The sequence below is a fragment of the Papio anubis genome, chromosome 6 (genome assembly GCF_008728515.1).
Source record: "Papio anubis isolate 15944 chromosome 6, Panubis1.0, whole genome shotgun sequence".
In the NCBI taxonomy this organism is placed as follows: Eukaryota; Metazoa; Chordata; class Mammalia; order Primates; family Cercopithecidae; genus Papio; species Papio anubis.
Window position 1 is genome coordinate 157,632,498 of NC_044981.1, and position 22,323 is coordinate 157,654,820.

General features: G+C 42.6%; 2 protein-coding genes across 7 annotated transcripts in view; one reads left to right on the forward strand and one right to left on the reverse strand.

Moving 5' to 3' along the window:
• Positions 1-1,400, forward strand: part of MAP3K4 (mitogen-activated protein kinase kinase kinase 4) — a 126,546-nt gene extending 125,146 nt beyond the window's left edge. For all 5 annotated transcript variants that reach the window (XR_646614.3, XM_003898374.4, XM_009206357.3 and 2 more), the window contains one exon: positions 868-1,400. Coding sequence is in view for 4 of the 5 variants with exons in the window: in XM_003898374.4 (XP_003898423.2) it covers positions 868-888 (21 nt within the window). In the remaining variant the exon portion in view is untranslated. The remainder of the gene's footprint in view (positions 1-867) is intronic.
• Positions 1,401-14,081: 12,681 nt separating this feature from the next.
• The window catches only part of AGPAT4 (1-acylglycerol-3-phosphate O-acyltransferase 4), a 139,797-nt gene continuing 131,555 nt past the window's right edge, over positions 14,082-22,323 (reverse strand). For both annotated transcript variants that reach the window (XM_003898375.4, XM_017958448.3), the window contains exon 9: positions 14,082-20,700. In XM_003898375.4, the coding sequence (XP_003898424.1) occupies positions 20,606-20,700 (95 nt within the window). In that variant the 3' untranslated portion in view covers positions 14,082-20,605. The remainder of the gene's footprint in view (positions 20,701-22,323) is intronic.

Here is a 22,323-nt window from a genome sequence, read left to right on the forward strand (position 1 = left end):
TTTAGAAAGATCACGCTAGAGGCAGAGGAATTGAGAAGGTTCTGATACAGCCAAGGGGTTGGGAGAGCGCGTTCCAGGTGAGTGATCAGTGGCATTTAAGAGTTAGAGTGCCATGACTGACCCCTGATTGGATGTGAAAGGTGAGTGAGGGGAGGAGTCTAGGGTGGCTCCCAGGTTTCTGGTTTGTGTCCATTTGCCAGAGTAGAGAAAGAAGCAGTTGGGTGAGGGGTGGGTCCAGAGGTGGTGGGTCCTCTTTGGTGGATGAAGCCTGGGGTACGTTTGGAACGTCTGCTTGGAGATTTCAGATGGGCATTTGGATATCTGGGGCTGGCACTGAAGAGGGATTTGAGGTAGGGCACAGGTGTGGGAGACAGAAGTATTGCTGGGAGGGTCCACAGAGGACAAGGGGATGAGAACAGAGCCCTGGAGAAAAAAGCCTCGCAAGACCCCTGCAGGAGAGCCCCTGGGAAAGGAAAGGAAGGGGCGGAAGAGTGCGGTGATGCTCTTCTTGGTAACTGGGAGTAAGGGGCAAGCAACTGGACCAGCTATGGAGATGTTAGGGATTTGTAATTAAATAACAATGTATGTCTTAGTTATAAAGTGCCTAACAATTTGTATTGACCTGAGAGTGCACATACACATTTTAGAAAATGCTTTCATTAGTCAATTCCCAGGCTTAATTTTAGAGCAGTAACTTACCTTTGCCATTGTTCATTACATTTCGTAAGCCTTTCCCTCTGTGCCCAGCACAGTGCTGGGAGCATCAGGGTGACTGGATGGAGCCTTCCCCGTAAGGCTCACACTGTGTGTATGCACAAGTACACACCTGCCTCTGCAAGGGCTCAGCTCTCTCCTGCTTCCTCACAGGTTTGCACAGATGAAGAATGAAGCCTAGTAGAATATGGACTTGGAAAATTCTCTTAATCACTACTGTATGTAATATTTACATAAAGACTGTGCTGAGAAGCAGTATAAGCCTTTTTAACCTTCCAAGACTGAAGACTGCACAGGTGACAAGCGTCACTTCTCCTGCTGCTCCTGTTTGTCTGATGTGGCAAAAGGCTCTCTGGAGGGCTGGTGGCCACGAGGTTAAAGAAGCTGCATGTTAAGTGCCATTACTACTGTACACGGACCATCGCCTCTGTCTCCTCCGTGTCTCGCGTGACTGAGAACCGTGACATCAGCGTAGTGTTTTGACCTTTCTAGGTTCAAAAGAAGTTGTAGTGTTATCAGGCGTCCTATACCTTGTTTTTAATCTCCTGTTTGTTGAGTGCACTGACTGTGAAACCTTTTACCTTTTTTGTTGTTGGCAAGCTGCAGGTTTGTAATGCAAAGGCTGATTACTGAAATTTAAGAAAAAGGTTCTTTTTTCAATAAATGGTTTATTTTAGGAAAGCTCAGTTATATTGTCTTTTAATGGTTAACAGCTTATGAGGCAACCCAGTATGATTCAGAAGTCTGTCATTTTCACTTACCTGTTCCTCAAAAGGAGGAGCACAATCGTGTGTGCTAAAGGTGGTCACTGGGTTCGGCGTCCCTTTAGGATCGCCTCGCTGAAAAGCAAAGGAAATAAATGAAGCAATACTAATGACGTAGGGTGGTTCTTTTTAATTATTTTATATTAACCAGCAAATTTATAACAGATAAAAGTTTAAACCTTGTTATCACATGTTGGGAGTTCACTTTATTTTTAAACCAAGATGTATAGGTGCTAGGTCAGTGTAAATACTGCTGAATGAGCTGATGAGAAAGCGTCTTCTTCAGAAGTAAACATTTCAGCAGTTAGCTTTCTAAAATAGCCCCAAATTATACATCATTGATGGTGTTTTTTTTTTTTTTTTTTTTTTTTGCTATTACATTTTTAAAACAGATTGACCATAAAGCTTCCTGAAATCTTTTTGGAAGATCACTGACTCCTTACACATAGCCACTGACCCTGGGCAAGTAATTTCTCAAGCAGGTTTTGTATTCATCTTCCTTCAGAAGAGTAGATCCTTCAGCCAAGAAGTTAACGTCCAGAGAATATTGGCATTACAAAAGGATTTATACAACCACTTAGAATTTTAAGACTTCTTAAAATATAGCTTTTTTAGTTACATTTTACATAATATTTGAAGGGTACAATTCAGTAACTTTTAGTATAGTACAGTTGTGCAATGATCGTCACAACCCAATTTTAGAACATTCCTATCACCCCCAAAAGAAATCTCGTGTCCATTTGCAGTCACTCCCCATTCTCACCCCCAGCCTTAGGTAACCACTAAATGATTTCTTGTTTCTATAGATTTTCCTATTCTGGACATTTCATACAAATAGAGTTTTATAATATGTGGTATTTTGTATTTGTCTTCTTTCACTTAGCCTATGTTTCTGAGATTGATCCATGTCGTGGCAGGTGTCAGTACATCATTCCTTGTTATTACTGAGACTGTTCAGACTGCCACACGCTTTATTTATCCATTTACTAGTTGATTGGGTTGTGCCCACTTTTTGATTATTATAAATAATGCTTCTCTGAACATTCCCATAGAAGTCTTCGTACAAAAATATTTTCATTTTTCTTGGGAGTAGATTTGCTGAGTCATATGGTAAATCTATGTTCAACACATTTTCAGAAACTTCCAACCTGTTTTCCAAAGTGGTGCACCATCTTATACCCCTACTAGCAATGTGTGAGGGTTCCAGCTGCTCCATACCCTCTCCAATACTTGCAATTGTGCTTTTTTTTGATAATGTCTATTCTAGTTAATGTAAAGTAGTATCCTGTTTTGATTTGCATTTCCCTAAACTTCCAAACTGTTTTCCAAAGTGGTGCACCATCTTATACCCTCTGACTCGCAATGTATGAGGGTTCCAGCTTCTCCATAATGCTTTTTTTTTTTTTTTTTGGATAATGTCCATTCTAGTTAATGTGAAGAGGTATCCTGTTTTGATTTGCATTTCCCTAATGATAGTGAACGTTTTTTCATGTGCTTGTTGGATATCTTCTTTGGTGAAACATCTATTCAAATCATTTTAAATTTGGGTTATTCATCATATTATTGGTTTGTAATAATTGTTTGATATGTTCCGGATATAGGTCCTTATGGGACATATGATTTGCAAATGTTTTTCCCTCCCCCCACCCCAGTCTGTGGCTTGTCTTTTCATTTTGTTTTAACAATGTCTTTTGAAAAAGTAGTATTTAAAAAATTTTTTTTGAAGTCCAGTTTATCAACTTGGTCTTTGTTGCTTGTGCTCTCGATATCATATCTAAGAAACCATTGCCTGACCCAAGGTCACAAAGATTTACATCTATGTTTTCTTCTAAGAGTTTTAGAGTTTTAGCACTTACATTAGGCCTGTCTTTAGTTAATTTTTGTGTATGATATCACATAAGGGTCCACATTCATTCTTCTGCATGTGGATATTTATTTGGCCCAATATCATTTGTTGAAAAGGTTATTTTTTTGGCATCCTTGTTGAAAATCAGTTGACCATAAATGAAAAGGCTTATTTCTGCACTTCCAATTATATTCCATTAATCTCTATGTTTATCTTATGCCACACCATCTTATGCCATACTGTCTTGGTTACTATAACTTTGTGTTTAGTTTTAAAAATGGGAAGTGTGCATCCTCCAATTTTGTTCTTCTTTTCCAGGATCATTTTGGCTATTGGGGTAATTTGCATTTCCATATGAATTTTAGGATCATTTTGTTAATTTCTACATAAAAGCAAAACAAAACCACCTGTGATTTGGATTGGGCTTACATAGAACTGTAGAACAACTTGAGGAGTATTGTTTTCTTAATTTTAAGTCTTTCAATCTTAACACAGGATATATCTCTATTTATTTAGGTATTTCTTCAGCACTGCTTTGTGATTTTTGTCGTATACCTCTTGAACTTGTTAAGTTTATTCCTAAGTATTCTTTTTATTGCTACTATGGGTGAAAATAATAATTTCATTTCCAGATTGTTCATTGCCCCCCCATATACACACACACACACACAGAGTGCATATATATACACACACACACACACACACACACAATTGATTTTTATGTTTATCTCTCATCCTATGCTGAATTCAGTTTATAGTTCTATTGTTTTTATAGGCTGCATAGGATTTTCTACAAATAAAATAATGTTTTCCATGAATAAAAACAGTTTTACTTCTTCCTTTACACTCTAGGTACCTTTCATTTCTTTTTCTTCCTTAATTGCACTGGCTAGACCTTCCAGTACAGTGTTGAATAGTGGTGATGAGAATGGACATTCTTGTCATATTTTTGACATTTTTATCTTAGCTGGAAATTACTCATTCTTTCACCATTAAGTATGGTGTTACAGGTTTTTCATTAATGCCCTTTTTCCATTGGAGGAAGTTCCCTTTTATTTCTGGTTTGTGGAGAGAGTTTTTATCATGAATGGGTGTTTTATTTTGTCAGATGCTGTTTATTGAGATGATTGTATGGTTTTGTACTTCACTGTATTGTAATATAGTATATTACATTAATTGATTTGGGGGTGTTAACTCAATCTTATATTCCTGGGATAAGTCCTAGTTGATCATTGGGTGTATTCCTTTTTATGTGTTGCTGCATTCATTTGCAGTTATTTTGTTGAGGACCTTTGCTTCCATGTTATATGAAGGATATTGCTCTTGTAGTTTTATTTCTTTTGATGTCGTTTTCAGGATAATGCTGGCCTTATAGAGTGAGTTTGGAAATTTCCCTCTTGTTTTCTCAGAGATTGTGAAGGATTGGTTGTGTGTGTGTGTGTGTATTTTTAACCAAATTGCTTTACATGTTTGATAGAATTCAGTAGTGAAACCAGCTAGGCATGAGTGAGTTCTCTTTTGGGGAATATTTTAAGTTACTAATCCAGCTTTTTGCTTCTTGCAGGTCTATTTGGACTTTATTTCCGTGTATGCGTGTGTGCAGCTTTTTAAAAAAATTATTTAAATAGGTTTTTGGGGAGCAGGTGGTGTTTGGTCACATGAATAAGTTCTTTAGTGGTGATTTCTGAGATTTTGGTACACCCATCACCCGAGCAGTGTACACTGTACCCAGTGTGTACTATTTTATCCCTCACCCCACTCCCACACTTTCCCCTGAGTCTCCAAAGTCCACTGCATCATTCTTATGCCTTTGCGTCCTCATAGCTTAGCTCCCACTTAAGAGTGAGAACACACGATGTTTGGTTTTCCACTCCTGAGTTACTTCACTTAGAATAATGGACTCCAGTTCCATCCAGGTTGCTGCAAATGCTGTTATTTCATTCCTTTTTATGACTGAGTAGTATCCATGCACATACATGCATACATACATACACACTACATTTTCTTTATCCACTCATTGACTAATGGGCATTTGGGCTGGTTCCATATTTTTGCATTTGTGAATTGTGCTGCTATAAGCATGCATGTGCAAGTACCTTTTTCATATAATGACTGCTTTTCCTCTGGGTAGATACCCAGGAGTGGGACTGCTGGATCCAATGGTAGATCTACTTTTAGTTCTTTAAGAAATCTCCACACTGTTTTCCATAGTGGTTGTTCTAGTTTACATTCCCACCAACAGTGTAAAGATGTTACCTTTTCACCACCTCCACACCAACATCTATATTTTTTTAATTTTTTTATTGCCATTCTTGCAGGAGTAAGGTAGTATCTCATTGTGATTTTGATTTGCATTTCTCTGATCATTAGTGATGTTGAGCATTTTTTTGTAGGTTTGTTGGCCATTTGTGTATCTTCTTTTAAGAATTGTCTATTCATGTCCTTAGCCCACTTTTTGATGGGATTTGGTTTTTTTGTTTTTTTTTTTCTTGCTGATCTGTTTGAGTTCCTTGTAGATTGTGGATATTAGTCCTTTGTCGGATGTATAGATTGCAAAGATGTTTTCCCACTCTGTGAGTTGTCTTTTTACTCTATTGATTATTTCTTTTGCTGTGTAGAGCTTTTTAGTTTGATTAAGTCCCATCTGTTTACCTTTGTTTTTGTTGTATTTGCTTTTGTGTTCTTAGTCATAAAGTTATTTGTCTTAGCCGATGTCTCAAAGGGTTTTTCCATTGTTACTGTCTAGAATTTTTATGGTTTCAGGTCTTAGATTTAAATCTCTGATCCACCTTGAGTTGATCTTTGTATAAGGTGAGAGATGAGGATTCAGTCTCATTCTTCTACATGTGCCTTGCCAATTATCCCAGCAGGATTTATTGAATAGGGTATCCTTTCCCCACTTTATATTTCTGTTTGCTTTGTCAAAGATCAGTTGACTGTAACTAAGTGTTTGGCTTTATTTCTGGGTTCTCTATTCTGTTCCATTGGTCTGTATGCCTGTTTTTATACCAGTAGTACCATAATGTTTTGGTGGCTATGGCCTTACATTTTAAAGTCAGGTAATGTAATGCCTCCAGATTTGTTCTTTTTGCTTAGTCTCGCCTTGGCTATACAGACTCTTTCTTGGTTCCATATGAATTTTAGGATTTTTTTTTCTAGTTCTGTGAAGAATGATGGTGGTATTTTGATGTGAATTGCATTGAATTTGTAAATTGCTTTGGGCAGTATAGTCATTTTCACAATATTGATTCTGCCTCTCCATGAGCCGGGGGTTTGTTTCCAGTTGTTGGTGCCATCTGCGATTGCTTTCAGCAGTGTCTTGTACTTTTCCTTTTAGAGGCCTTTCACCTCCTCGGTTCAGTGGGTATTTTTGTTTGTGTTTGTTTTTGTTTTTTGCAGCTATTGTAAAGAGGTTGAGTTCTTGATTTGATTCTCAGCTTGGTCGCTGTTGGTGTATAGTAGGGCTACTGATTTGTGTACATTAATTTTGTATCTGGAAACATTGCTGAATTCATGTACCAGTTCTAGGAGCTTTTTGGAGGAGTCTTTGGGGTTTTCTAAGTATACCTTCATCATAAAGCAAACAGCAAGAATTTGATTTCCTCTTTACCAACTTGGATGCCCTTTATATCTTTCTCTTTTCTGATTGCTCTGGCTAGAACTTCAGTACTATATTGAACAGAAGTGGTGAAAGTGGGCATCCTTGTCTTATTCCAGTTCTTAGGGGAATGCCTTCAGCTTTTCTCCCTTCAGTATAATGTTGGCTGTGGGTTTGTCATAGGTAGCTTTTATTACCTCAAGGTATGTCCCTTCTATGCCAATTTTGCTGAGAGTTTTAATCATAAAGGGATGCTGCATTTTGTCAAACACTTTTTCTATTGAGATGATCATGTGGTTTTTGTTTTTAATTCTGTTTATGTGGTGTATCACATTTATTGGCTTGTGGATGTTAAACCATCCCTGCTTTCTTGCATGAAACCCACTTGATCATGGTGGATTATCTTTTTAATAAAGATTCATGTTTAATTCAGTTAGCTTGTTTTTTGTTAAGCATTTTTGCATCTGTGTTCATCAGGGATATATTGGTGTCTAGTTTTTTTTTGTTTTTTTTTTTTTGTTATGTCCTTTCCTGCTTTTGGTATTAGGGTGATACTGGCTTCATAGAATGATTTAGGGAGGATTCCCTCTTTTTCTGTCTTTTGGAATAGTGTCGATAGCATTGGTACCAATTCTTTTTTGAATGTCTGAAAGAATTCAGCTGTGTATCTGTCTGGAGCTGGACTTTTTTTGTATTGACAATTTTTTTATTACTATTTCAGTCTCACTGCTTGTTATTAGTCTGTTCAGAGTTTCTATTTCTCCTGATTTAATCTAGGAGAGTTGTAGATTTCCAGGAATTTATCCATCTCTAGATTTTTCTAGTTTATGTGCATAAAGGTGTTCATAGTAGCCTTGAATGATCTTTTGTATTTCTGTGGTATCAGTTGTAATATCTCCCATTTCATTTCTAATTGAGCTTATTTGGATCTTCTCTTTTCCTATTTTCCTTAGTTTTGCAATTGGTCTATCAATTTTATTTGCCTTTTCAAAAACTAGCTTTTTATTTCATTTATCTTTTGTATTTTTTTGTTTGTTTCAATTTGGTTTACTTTTGCTCTGATCTTGGTCATTTCTTTTCTTCTACTGTGTTTGGGTTTGGTTTGTTCTTGTTTCTCCAGCTCCTTGAGGTCTGACCTTAGCTTTTCTGTTTGTGCTCTTTCAGACTTCTTGATGTAGGTATTTAATGCTATGGACTTTTCTCTTAGCACCACCTTTTCGGTTTTGATAGGTTGTGTCGTTATTATTGTTCAGTTCAGAGAATTTTTAAATTTCTGTCTTGATTTCATTGTTGACCCAGTGATCATTCAGGAGCAGGTTATTTAATTTCAATGTATTTGCATGTTTTTGAGGGTTCCTTTTTGAGTTGATTTCCAATTTTATTCCACTGCGGTCTGAGAGAGTACTTGCTATTATTTTGATTTTCTTAAATTTTTTGAGACTTGTTTTATGGCCTATCATGTAGTCTGTCTTGGAGAATGTTCCATGTGCTGATTGAATAGAGCAGTTGTTGGGTATGTAGAATATTCTGTAAATAACTGTGAAGTCCATTTGTACTAGGGTATAGTTTAAGTCCATTGTTTGTTGACTTTCTGTCTTGATGACCTGTCTAGTACTATCAGTGGGGTATCGAAGTTCCCCCTAGTATTGTGTTGCTGTCTCTCTCATTTCTTAGGTCTAATAGTAATTGTTTTATAAATTTGGGAGCTCCAGTGTTAGGTGCATATATATTTAGAGTTGTGATATTTTCCTGTTGGTTTAGTCCTTTTATCATTATATAATGTCCCTCTTTGTCCTTTTTTGTCCCTTTTTTTTTTTTTTCTTTTTGAGACAGAGTTTCACTCTTGTTGCCCAGGCTGGAGTGCAGTGGTGTGATCTCAGCTCACTGCAGCCTCTGCCTCCCAGGTTCAAGCTATTCTCCTGCCTCAGCCTCCTGTCTCTTTGTCTTTTTTAACTGCTGTTGCTTTAAAGTTTGTTTTGTCTGATATAAGAATAGCTGCTCCTACTTGCTTTTGGTGTCCATTTTCATGGAATGTCTTTTTTCACCCCTTTACCTTAAGTTTATATGAGTCTTTATGTGTGAGGTGGGTCTCTTGAAGACAGCAGAACCTTGCTTGGTGAATTTTTAGCCATTCTGCCATTATGTATCTTACTGGAGCATTTAGGCCATTTACATTAAATGTTAATAGTGACCTTAGAGGTACTGTTCTATTCACTGTGCTATTTGTTGCCTGAATACCTTTTTTTTTCATTGTTTTATAGGTCCTGTGAGATTCCTGCTTTAAAGAGGTTCTGTTTTGATGTGTTTCCAGGATTTGTTTCAAGATTTAGAGCTCCTTTTAGCAGTTCCTGTAATACTGGCTTGGTAGTGGCAAATTCTCTCAGCATTTGTTTGTCTGAAAAAGACTGTATCTTTCCTTCATACATGATGCTTAGTTTTGTTGGATACAAAATTCTTGGCTGATAATTGTTTTGTTTAAGGAGGCTACAGATAATACCCCAGTCCTATCTAGCTTGTAGGGTTTCTGCTGAGAAATCATGTTAGGTCAGCAACGTGGCTCAAGTTTGTAATCCCAGCATCTTTGGAGGCCGAGACGGGCGATCACTTAGGTCAGGAGATCGACCATCCTGGTTAACATAGGTGAAAACCATCTCTACTAAAAATACAAAAATCAGTCACGGCGTGGCGGGTGCCTGTAGTCCTGAAGCTACTGGGAGGCTGGAGGCAGGAGGAATGGTGTGAACCTGGAGAGGAGAGTTTGCAGTGAGCTGAGAGATCCGCCACTGCACTCCAGCCTGGTGACAGCAAGCACTCCACCAAAAAGAACAACGTTGTTAATCTGATAGGCTTTTGCTTGTACACTGATGCTTTTGCCTCACAGCTTGGGTAAGAGTCTTTCTCCTTTCCATCTTGACATTAACGGATGATCATGTTCTAGGCAATGATCTTCAGATAAATTTCCTAGGTGTTCTCTGAGCTTTTATTTGGGATGTCTAGATCTAGAAGGCCAGAAGTTTTCCTTGATTATTCCCTCAAATATGTTTTTCAAACTTTTAGATTTCTTCTTTAGGAACACCAGTTATTCTTAGGTTTGATCGTTTAACATAATCCCAAACTTCTTGGAGGCTTTGGGCTTTGTTCATTGTTTTTAATTCTTTCTTTTTCTTTGTCTTTGTCAGACTGGGTTAATTGGAAAGCCTTGTCTTCAAGCTCTGATATTCTTTCTTCTGCTTGTTCAGTTCTATTGTTGATACTTTCCAGTGCATTTTGCAATTCTCTAAGTGTGTCCTTTATTTCCAGAAGTTGTGATTGTTTTTTATTTAGGCTACTTCACTGGAGATTTTTCCATTCATATCCTATATCATTTTATTTCTTTAAGTTGGACTTCACCTTTCTCTGGTTCCTCCTTGATTTAATAGTTGACTTTCTGAAATTTTTTCTGGCAATTCAGAGATTTTATCTTGATTTGGATTCATTGCTAGTGAGCTTGTGTGATCTTTTGAGGGTGTTAAAGAACCTTGTTTTGTCATATTACCAGAATTGTTTTTCTAGTTCCTTCTCAATTGAATAGACTATGTCAGAGGGAAGATGTAGGACTCAAGCACTGCTGTTCAGATTCCTTTGTCCCACGGGGTGCTCCCTTGATGCAGTGGTCTCCCCTTTCCCCGAGGAATGGTGCTTCCTGAGGGTTGAACTGCAGTGATTGTTATTTCTCTTCTGGATCTAGCCGTCTGGTGGAGCTCCCAGGCTCTGGGCTGGTCCTGGGGAGTGTCTGCAAAGATTCTTGTGATGTAATCTGTCTTCATGTCTCTCAGCCATGGATACCAGCACCTGCTCTGGTGGAGGCAGCAGGGAGATGAAGTGGGCTCTGTGAGGGTCCTTGGTTTTATTTTTGTTAAGTGAGCTGGTTTTGTGTTGGTTGGCCTCCAGTCAGGAGGTGGTGCTTTCAAAAGCGTGTCAGCTGTGGTGGTACAGGGCAGATGAAAAGCGTGTCAGCTGTGGTGGTATGGGGCAGATGAGGCAGTGGGCAGGGCCTTAGAGCTCCCAGGACATTATGTTCTTTGTCTTCAGCTACCAGGGCAGGTAGAGAAAGATCATCAGATGGAGGCAGGGTTAAGCGGGTCTGAGCTCAGCCTCTCCTTGGGCAGGACTTGATGTGGCTGCTGTGGGGGATGGGGGTATGGTTCCCAGGCCAATGAAGTTATGTTCCAAGGGGGATTGTGGCTGCCTCTGCTGTGTCACTCAGGTCACCCAGGAAGCGGGGGAAAGCCGGCAGTCACAGGCCTCACCCAGCTCCCAGAAGGCTGGTATCATTCCCACCATGTCCCCAACAAAAGCAGGGAGTTTACTTCCAGGCAGCCAGTGAACCTGCTGAGAACTTGCCCCAGGCTACAAGGCTCCCCGCTAAGAAAGCTAGCACTGACAGTTCTGCCGCCGCCCACAGAGCCTGCAGTGGCAATCCATCTCCTTCAGAGGGTCTGTGGATTCTCTTCGCTTTCCTGGCACGTGTAGTTCTTGGAGCAAAAGTTGATGATGTGGGTCTCCACACACTGCTCTGTCCATCCAAATGGGAGCTGCACGTTAGTCCTGCCTCTCATCTGCCCTTTGCCCTCTCCAGACTCTTTCTCCTCTAGTTAGTTTCAGTAATTTAAGTCTGTAGGAATTTGTCCATTTTAGCTGAGTTGTCTAATTTAGCTGACCATGACATACAGTTGTTCATGGTATTCCCTAATAATACTTCTAATTTTTATAAGGCTGGTAGTGATGTCAGCTTTTATTTGTGTTTTCTCTTTTTCTTGGCTAATATTCAATTTTGTTAGCCTTTTCAAAGAATCAACTTCTGATTTCATTAATACTCTCGTTTTGCTGGTTTCCCTTTTTATTTTCCATACTCATCTTTATTCTTTCCTTCCTTCTGCATGCTTTGGGTTTAATTTATTCATCTTTTTAAAAGTTTCTTGAGACAGAATGTGGTCAAGACAAAAATGATGGTAAAAATAATCTTTCAGACCATTTTTTAAAATAGTTTGTAAATAGAGCTTACATCTGAAACACATTCTAAAGGTGGGTTCTCAATATGAAAAAAAAAAAGTAATAATATAAAATCAAGGAGTAGCTTTTTTTCCCCCCTTCTACATATCAGCCTCAGCCTGCTGGGATTATATTCCTTAGCGCAGGGTTGGCGGCCCTTTCCAGGAAAGGGCCACAGAGTGAATATTTTTGGTCTTGTGGTCCATACAGTCTTGGTCACAACAACTCAGCTCTGCTGTTGTGGCACAGAAGCAGCCATAGGTCATGTGCAGGTGAATAGAAGTGGCTGTGCCCAGCAAAACTTTATTTACAAAGCAAGCTGCAGGCCAGGGTGGGCTGTAGCCAGAATCAGCTAACCCCCGCTCTAGAACACTAAACAAAATTAAGCAACAGTATATTCTTCTTAGTCTAGCAGAGTTTATATAAAAGAGTATCCTCTTTCAGAAGCAATCCCCTCTGGGAGCTGGATGTGTAATGCTACCTCGTTTTCTGTAGTGCAGTAAAAAGGTGGAATATACTCTGCTCAGGTGTGGTCGCTGTGAGATAACAAGACTGGTTTCCTGGGCTTATACAGGATACTGAAGGCAGCTCTAAAGCAGGACTTTCAAAGGCATGTTGTGTTGTGACACCGGAAATGAGGTGTCATCTCCCAGGGCACAGCAGCCATTAAGATCCATGGACATTCCTGTATGTTTACAGACTCTGTTTAGGTGTTAAAAGCTTTCACAAAAGTCCAAAATGGCCAAGAGGAGTTTCAGCTTGCTGTTGAAGACTGTATTTCTACCTATGGGAGTATGAGTCTGTCCTTTGAAGCTTGCTCTTTTTTTTCCTGTTAAAAGGAAGATCAGCATATTTTCCCGGAAGGGATCAATTTGTTATTGGCCATGTGCCGAAGCAGGTAACTTGTTAGTGTGGTGTCTGAGGTCATGGCGAGTCACTGATTTAACGTTGTGATGGAAATTCCCATGACTTGTACCACTTGAAATGTTTATCATCACCCATCCCTGTAACCTAATAGCCTCGCGCATTCCCAGCCTCCCCCGAATTAGCAGAAGGGTCACAGGCTTTCCACTCTGAGGCGAGTCCTCTGGTACCCGGCTCCAGTGTTCTGGCATTTTGTCAAGTCACTTTTTCTCTTCTTCAGACAGCTGTTGTCAGCCATAGGAGCACAGTTCTTTTCATATATCATTAGGTGGTTTGTTCTTAGTCCGTTGGAATCATTCCTGTTGCAGAGTGACTTACTGTAGACACATGTGCAACTTCAGTGGTTTTCTACCCACCATGCATTCTCATGTCATCTCTCCTCCTCAAAGTCGATGGGGTTCCTTTGTCACACAAGTCCAGGGTCTACTGTTTCTATTGCATTTTATTCTTTACTCATAATCTCCCTCGATTGCCCGTGCTTCCACTTCAGAGTTAATTACTGTAAATTTTTTTTTTTTGTTTTGGGCTGAAATCAACCTCATCATATTGCTTATGCGTGCTCTCTATACTTGACTATTCCTGTACGTATTTGAATATTGCTGTCTCCCCTGACTGTAAGTCATTCATCTCTGCTTCCCAAGTTCCTTCTGTAATAGTTTCCTAAAACTGCCTTGGCTTTCCCCGGCCTCGCTTCAGTTTGTCAATACCTTTTTAGAGAATGTCAGAACCGACTCTTACTGTAGGTGTTCCGACAGCAAGAGCACTGCATTCTGTGCCGTGGATTTATACTAATCCTAATGCAACGAAACAGACATCCCTGCCTTCATGGACTATATAGTCTGTAATCAGGGAGACAGACAGACCTTGAATAGGTAGTTAAATGTGAGACATGCCCCCACCCCCAGCCCTTTTCTCTCACCCTGGTGAGAGATGATGGGGGATTGGCCTAGAGAGGGAAGTTCAGGGAAAGGCTCTGGGGAATGCAGTCATAAGGAGGGAGAAAGAGTGAAGCCTGGGGAGAGGGGCGGGGAGAGCATGGCATCATGGTAAAGCTGGAAGAGGTGGGGGGCAGGGGGGCACCCTGGTGCAAAGGGCTAGAATAACCCAGACCAGGCAAGGGAGGTAGCAGGGGTCCACTGCAGGGCCGTCCCACTTTCCCTGAAGATACTGGGTGAGGCAGTGTAGAGATGTGCATTTTTCCAAGTTAAAGTTTCAGCCAATTTTATTTCATCCAATCCAATAAGCTGTGCTGTCTAGTGGTATCCACACATACTTTCTTAGTTTTATCTTTGTTCAACCCACCAACAGAAATTTGGAAAGATTGCTACACATGACAGAGCGACAGTACCCTAGGTTGACATGACAGCCCATATTATCAGTTCTCTGTTTCACATTAAAAAGTTACCATTCATTCAATCCAAACATCCACCAAATCCACACATTCTCTCAAAGACTAGCATGGTTCTGTCCAATACCTTGCTATAATTCCAATTCATTCGTTCTCATAACTTATTTGAAAAGGCACATTTGGTCAGTCTGATGTCATTCTTAGGGCATCTTTGCTCTCTCCTAGCCACTGCTGCTTGCTTTTATGTACCTAAAAGTCATCCATTTAATGATCTGTTCCTGAACGTGGCTGCAAAGCAGTCTGTAAAAGCCACTCACTTTCTCTCCTTAAATTGCCTCCCTCCAGGTCTGTTTCCTCAAAGATCATCCCTTAGTGGTTCACAATAATCATGAACCCTGGGGACAACTGATACAGGCTGAGAGGTAAGAATTCATTGTTCACTTAGAGCAACTTCTTCCCTGAGCTGAACCATGTGTGTCTTGCCCATGGTTAGATCTCTTTCCTTGACAGAACAAGCAAAAGAGCGGCTGCTCCGTCTCCCGTGAACATTTGTTGACTGTGGGCAGCCTGGGCCAGCCTTGCTGGTATTTGCCTCAGATGCGAGTAAGGAAGCTCCAGTTGTAGCCTTGGCTCAGCCCAAGCCATGCCATTGTTACCCGGAAGCTGGCTCTGCAGCGTTGTGACTTAGACACTTTACAAGTCTGAGCCATCCTGTACTAGTTCATCAACTTTCCTTCCTCATCATCTGCAAAGATACAGAGAGAATGGCATTCCGAAATTCCATGGATGACTCTTCTGAATTTCCTAGAATGTTTGGCAAAGATCTGGCTAAAACTAGTACTATGGAATAGAAAAGGAAAAGGGACATTTGTATAATTTATTTTGGAAATGCAAAGGAATTGTTATGCAGCAATCTTAACTTTGTGGACGTACCACTCACCTCCCTTAAAATTCAACAGAACCAGAGGTGCCAGAAATGTCAAAAATATCTAGTCATTCCAACATGTAAAACAAGACTGCCTTGTTTAAAAAACAAAAAATTAAATGTAAAAATTGTATGACTCTTACCCAGTGAAAAGCTTTACTAACACAGCCCTGGGTGCTCTTTCCAGATACTGAAAAAGGATCTAAGTAGGTGCTTAAGAACTGCTTTTTAACCCATTCACAACCTTCATATTAAACTAGGATGAGGCTGCAGGAGCTGAGGAAGCCCTGGGTGGGAACCTGGATGTCCTTTCCCAGAGAACAGCTTTGCTATTTCACTGGTAACTCTGAAACTTCAAAGTATTGACTGTGCAAAGTACTCAAGTTTATTTTGGCCTAATAACTCTTAAGAAAGGTGGTTCCTTTTTAGAAAAGGGAAGCAGAAGCGAATTGACATTCCATTACTCAGGCCTCTAGTAAGTGCCCGCTTCGTGCAGTCACTGTTCACGGAGGTCCCTGCTGGGGCGCAGGGCGGGGCCATGAGCTCAGGAACCCATCCCTGTGCTCAGGGATGGGACTCCAATGAGGAGACACACTGTGTAATTTCTGATTTCTTAGTTTTTGACCAAAATAGCAGTAATTTCAAACAGTTGAATGCCGTGATCGATACTATGCCAGTTGGTGACGAATGTTGTGAATGGTATTGAATGTCCTGGACCAAGAGGAACAGCAATGTGTCCTTAGTCCTCGACCTAAGAAGTCCATCAAGTCCTTCTCTCAAGTTGTACGTCTGTTGTTTTCAAAAGCCATTGTGACAGGTCAAAACCCTGGAGTATTTGGTTTATGTTTAAATGTACTCGACACTCCGGAAACGCTCAACCGAAGCCCTGGATGCAGGAGGCAGGGACGCCGAGGATGTGAATTCCAGTGCTGGGATATGCTAATGCCTAGAGAGGCGTCAGGCCCCGTGCTGGCTTAGGGGATTCCGTGATGACTGCGCCCTGGGCCTTCATTATGGACTCCGGTTTTGGAGTGCGGAGGGATTGGTGTTTGTAAAGACTGCTTGCTTACCCTTTGTCTAGCATGCACATTCAGGATGTGACTTCAGCTTCATTCATACTGGCCAAAAAAAAAAAAAAATCTAAAAATTGTTTTCAGTTAAATTCCTGAAGATATTTGTAGGGAAACACCCTTCTGAGATGCAACCAATTTCTTGTCCACACAGCTACCATATCCTTATATAGATGGGGAAAAATCCGGAAAAGCGGGAATTTCAGCAGCTGGCTTGAAGCCCCTTAATGGTCCCTTGGCAGAGGCAAAGAATGAGCCCAGAGCCTGAAATTCAAGATGCTGGTCTCTTCTGAACACTCCGTGGAGCAACGCAGTGCACCTGCAGATGCAGCACTCAGCAGCCTGGAATGCCAGCTCACGTGCCCTCACCGAGAAACGCCTTCTCGGCTGAATGGCTGCTCGCTCTCAGCAGCACCTGTCGGCATAGCTCGGCCGCTTCTGCCCCCTGCGCTGAGGTGTGACTAGGACCAGAAGAGTCAGAAAGCATGGCGGAGTCAGAAAGCATGGCAAAGCTAGCACACTGTGAGCGTGTTGCGCGTGGGCTTGCTTAGTATTTCCTTCTCTGTAAACATCACTTAGGAGCTACGTCAATTAAGGCATCGTAAGACACAGGTGTGATGGAGGCATTTTGAGGGGACTACTCCACAGGACCTTGGAGAGTTGCATTTTGGGGGGGCTTTCCTTGAAGCTCTGGGAGAAGGAAGCAGTGGCCTCCTGGTCAGCTACAGACACAGGCTGGTTAGGGCCTGTCTTGCTTTCATGTTCTTTTAAACACAAATGGCAGGTCACAAATATTCCTCTAAATATTCCTCCATACAGCCTAGGGCCCCTCAAGAGACGTGCAAACCAAAGTATTTGTTTTTATTTTCTCTTTAACCTAGTAAGTATGTGAAAAGTCTGGACCATTGCTTTAGAGAAAGCTGGATTAAATCTCTTGTTTTGAGCAGGAGTAGGGACCCTAGAGAATCTTCACTGGATACCTTTCGTCACACTTTGGTCAATATTTATGAATAAGTTCTAAAGCCTATGCGAAGCCCATTCTGTTTTGCTTGGGGACCAGCCAGACCATTCCTCCACTCCAGTGGGGCCGTCTTTGTGTCTTTCACATCAACTATTACAAGTTTTGACTGGACAATTGATGACATTTAAATCACTGTCCCACATATGGATATATTAGAAAAACCCTAATGTTTTAACTTTTTTTTAATCATCAGCTACTTTTACAAGGCTTTGCATGCATTTGTTTAGGGAATACAGCAGTCAAGAAATACTCCAGTACTACTGTGTGATCATATGAAAAAAGTTGGTTTTCTCTCTGTCAAAGTCAACAGGGTGGAAGACTAACTCACAGAGTGCCTTACTTCTTCCTCCCGATTAATCATGTTCACTTTATAGTGGCAGAATCAGTCCAGTCCCCCAGGCCTCAAGCTGCATCTTCCGAATGGTTGGTGTCTTTTAATAGAGTCCCCGAGGGCTGCGTTTCCTGGAAGAAGTCCATTAAATTCCCTGCCTCTATAAGCTGCAGGAGTTGCCTAGGATATGGCCCTTCATGTCTGAGGATGACCCTGCATCGCTCTCCAGATTTCACTCAAGGTTCGTATTTTTTTCTGCCACCTTGAATTACAGAACAGGCTCTCAGTAGTGCGATAAGCTTTAAGCCAGAATGAGATGGAAAGGTGGAAAAGACAGGAAGTGTAGCTGTTAGTCTGTGGAGCTCTACTTAGGGGACAAAAAGATGGCTTAAGCTCCATGGGTTTTCACCTCGTAGAAAAACTAACACCCTGGGGACCAAAGCAGTTCTCTGCTGAGGAGATGGTGACCTCTGTGTGACCTGAACATGGGTGAAGATACCAGAGGAGGAGTGATGAGCTTCTGTCCAGGAGTACCCGTGGTTGTCTGTGTCATTAAGGGTGCAGGGTGGAAGGAAACCAGGTTCCCAGGCCACATAACAACATGGTTCTTCGTGGACAGGTCAAATGACTGATGAGAAAGAGGTCCAGATCCCTCCCCAGCACGCCACATTCTCTTTCGGCTCTAAGGCAATTCAGAACTTAGTGCTTAGTTATTTCCTAAGAGAATTCTGCCTGCATTCCTCCAGCCTGGCACCCAAGGCCCTAGCAGGCAGCCTGTTTGCTTGCTTGTGTTTTGTGTGATACCAGAGCCAACTCAGAAGAAAACTGAATGTCTATGGGCCCCTGGATCTATGTTTTGAGAACTTAGATTACCTCTGTGTTGAGTGGAAGAATGACGATGAGAAAAATAACACATTTTTAGTACGGCAGGAAAATTTCTGAGCGTTTTTGAGAAGTAGCAACATAGAGGCAGCTTTCTTGTCTTTCACCCTTGGCTTAGTGCTTTAGGATTCTTAAAGTGTGTCTCTTTTACCCTTGACACACCCCAAGAGGTAGATATCATCACCCCCATTTTGCAGACGGGGAAATTAAGTCAGCAAGGAAAAGTGTCTCACCCAAATCCTACAGCCAATGAGCTGCAGAGTTCAGCATCATGGACCCCGAGCGACTGGCCTGATAATCCAGGCACAGGCCCACCAGGGCATGTTCACAGACACACAATGCTATGCACCATGCACACCTCCACTTCTCCAAGGGCCCCTCTTGCCTAAGGTCATGTCCTGGGCTTTTGCCCACAGATGTCTGCACACAGTGCTTTATGTCCCTGTGCGGGATGGGCAGATGTGCTGGGCGCTCCCATCAAGCCTGCCTGCAGGGCCGCAAGCTGGTTAACTCAAGCCCTGGGCTCTGCAGTCAGCTCTTCCCACAAGTCAGCCAGGATTTGTTTTCTTTTTCACTTCTGCAGATTCAAATTCATTTGTATCAACAATGCATTATTGTCCTGTAAGCAGAGGGAACGTCTCTAGAGCTGTCTCGTAACTCCTTGGCTTATCTAGTTTGGTTGTGCTTGGTAAACACTTAATGACTAAATGAGCAAATAGCCAAAAACATGACTGCGTAGAATAGGCCTTATAATGTTTGGCCAGTTTTTGTATGGAGCAGTTCATTCCTTCTCCTGTTACCACGGCAACACAGGCAGTTTTTCTCGGCAACTTGCAGCTGCACACCAGGGGAAAGACGTATCCTGCCTAACTCATGCTCCAAATACCCACCGGTCCAAGTGCCTTTGGTGTTTTGGCCTAAGATGACTTAATAGCTAGTATTTAATTGTTCTGCAAAAATAGCACTGCTTTTCGTTTCTTCTTCTTTTGCATTTTTGGCACCCGCTGGCTGACAGCAGTCTGCAAAGGCCACTGGAGATGCTCCCGGCGGAACTCTTCCATGGAGTAAAATGGGAGCGGACAGGAGCCCGGAAGGAAGGCAGAAGCCTGGGGGATTTTTGTACATGGATGTCGGCTCCGATTTGACCCTGATCAGAGCAGGACCTGGCTCCTTTAGGGCTGCAGACAAGCGCTACATGCTGGGAAGGGGCGAGGCATTTTATAAAGTGAACCTGCCTTTTATTAGGGGTGACTTTGGCTGTCACTGCTGAGAGGAACAGTCGATGCAAGCTCATCTCACAAATCACTAGAGTGCCCAGGCTATACGTTCATGACGTTTATGTTCAATTTCAAGATCAGTTTCCTCAGGGAGTTGGGCACATCTTCAAGACTTAGGCTGGGAGACTGCACTGCAGAGACCTAGCGAGCCTCTCCCTTGCTGTGTGCCAGGGACATGCTTGGTTGGTCTCCACGCACGTGCTTGCCATCTCTGCCCTCATAAATGCTCATGGGCACCTGGACCTGTCTCCTACAAGGAGCTGTGCTGGCCGCCCACCCCTCTCAACTGCCCACACCTCCGCGGCTGCTGCCTCCTGTGGGCAGGATCTGAAACACCAAAGCCATGGGCAAGGGCAGGATGGAGGGGGCAGCGGTCTATGTAAACATACACCACAGATGACCCAGACAAGCACTTTAATTTTTTTTTTTTTTTTTTTTTTTGAGGCATAATTTAGTCATCTCACCTAAAGCACTTTTCACTTTATCTCTGGCAACCAAGGGTTACAGAAAACTCAGCACCAAAGGATGAAAGGGGAACTTGTCCCCTTCGGTCCCCAGCCCTGCCCTCCCCTGCAGCCTAAAATACCCTTTCCATGATCACAGAATAAAGTTCACACTCACCACACAGCCATTCTCACACACACTCGCACAAAAAGAAAAAACCAAAGCCCACTAAAGCACATGGGGGAAAAAAGATTACAAAACATCTTCCTCCCCATCCGGCCTTCAGACCAGACTCCCTGGCTGGAGAGGCCGTGACTTCCGCCGTGCCCAGCAGGGCTCACCCAGCCTTTGTCACCATGTCCCACTGAGGAGGATACGCAGAGGCCACCAGTTCCCCAAGGTTCCCTTCGGATGGTGACACCTCCCTGAGTCAGTCATTCTGTTTCTGCTTGCTGTCAGAGTTGCCGTAGGCAGAGCCCTTGTCAATTTCCGTCACACCAATCATCCATCGAACTCCCATGGAGGCTGCAGAGACAAGGAGAGCAGATTTAGGCGCAGCCCGAACAGACTACAGGCCCATTTGCCCACAGAGCATGTGAGAAGGTCCGTGGCCACAAATCACAAGCACCAGCTGGGAGCTGGCGGGTCTGAGGGGACATCGTCCTCCCAGCTTTAGAGTCATCCTTGAGTGTGGACATCTGTGTGACATTAAGAAAAAGCAAGGCTGCTCTGGTGGGGGTTTTCCTCCTTGGACCCTGAAGGTGAACGATTTGGCAAGCCATGCACAGCTGTTCACAGGGACTCAGAGAAATCCCTGGCTTCCTCTGCTGGCTCCCAGGTAAAGAGGATTCTCTTGTGAATGAGGGGCAGGAACTTAACAGGGCATGTTCGGCGAAGTTTTATAAAGAACAGACCAGGAGCCTGGAAGATGCAAGAGCTCGAGTACCGAGTGCCCAACGAGTTTCAGCACTGCTTTTGGTGCAAGTGTTAGAGCAGTGAGAAAATCCCCGCCCTTCCCTCTGACGGCAGGATTTGCCTACACCAGAGAATGGGCAGGACCCTCGTGGGAGCCCAGTTTCATATAGGAAGCTGGAAAGCAGGGCCCAATGCTCAGAAGTTGCAATTTCAACTACTCCCTCTGGAGAGGGCAGATTTGGTGAGGTCCTTGGGTGCAGGGCCCAAGACGTAATCATTTCATGTGTTCAGCACTGGGCATGGGGCTTGGAAAACAGTCCGTTTATAATAAATGTTTAAGAATGGATAGACAAATAAGTGAATGAAATCCCCTAAATCATGATGCACAGGGTTACCTAGCATTAGCATCGTGGTCGATAAACTAACTGGGACATGGATGGAAGAGCCTGGGATGGGAGAATCCAGCCCAGCCAGCAGGAGGCACGCATCTCCCATGAGTCATTTACAAACGGGAGGACTCCTGCGTGGAGTGTAACAGTAGCAGTGGGAGTGGAATTCTTGTAGAGCAGAAAAAAGTGAGTAAAACGTGAACCCTGTGGCCTTCGAAGAGGAGTAAGACACAAACACAAAGCCCTTCAGGGCAGAATGCAGTCAGGCGCAGGCTCAGGGTGATGGGGCGGGGCAGTCAGCTCCTCAGATGCTCCTGGAGACGTCCTGTGTCCACACTGCACCCTGGGCAGTGCTCAGGCTTCTTTTTTTGGTACTCGCTACACACCTGGGTGGCCCTGTCTGCAGCCTTCATCCTGAAGGGGCCTGTCCAAGAGGACATGGGTCTGTGTGTGCCTTGCTGTTGCCTGCTATTGAAGAGAAGGGCTGAGCTTGCCCCCGCCCTACCAGGGACCCTTGGCCAGCCTCAGCAGCATGGCGGGGGATGGGGGTGCCCCCAGGCCTGCCTTAAGGAGATGAGGTGCTTTCTTCTCCATCCTCTTATTTTTTTTTCCTTACAAGGTGTGGGTGTTAATATTTTAATTTTTAATATTAAAATGCATCTTAATTTTTCAAAAGACTAGTAGGGTCTGTGTGAGGCACAGGAGCCAGCTTGTTTACTGCAACCACATGCTCTAGAATTGGTTAGGTCAGTCGGAATGAATGAGATAGGTTTATGTGCTGTGACCTGTTTTGGTGGTTATGATTCATTAGGTTTTGAAAAGGCGAGTTGAAGAAACTCCACTG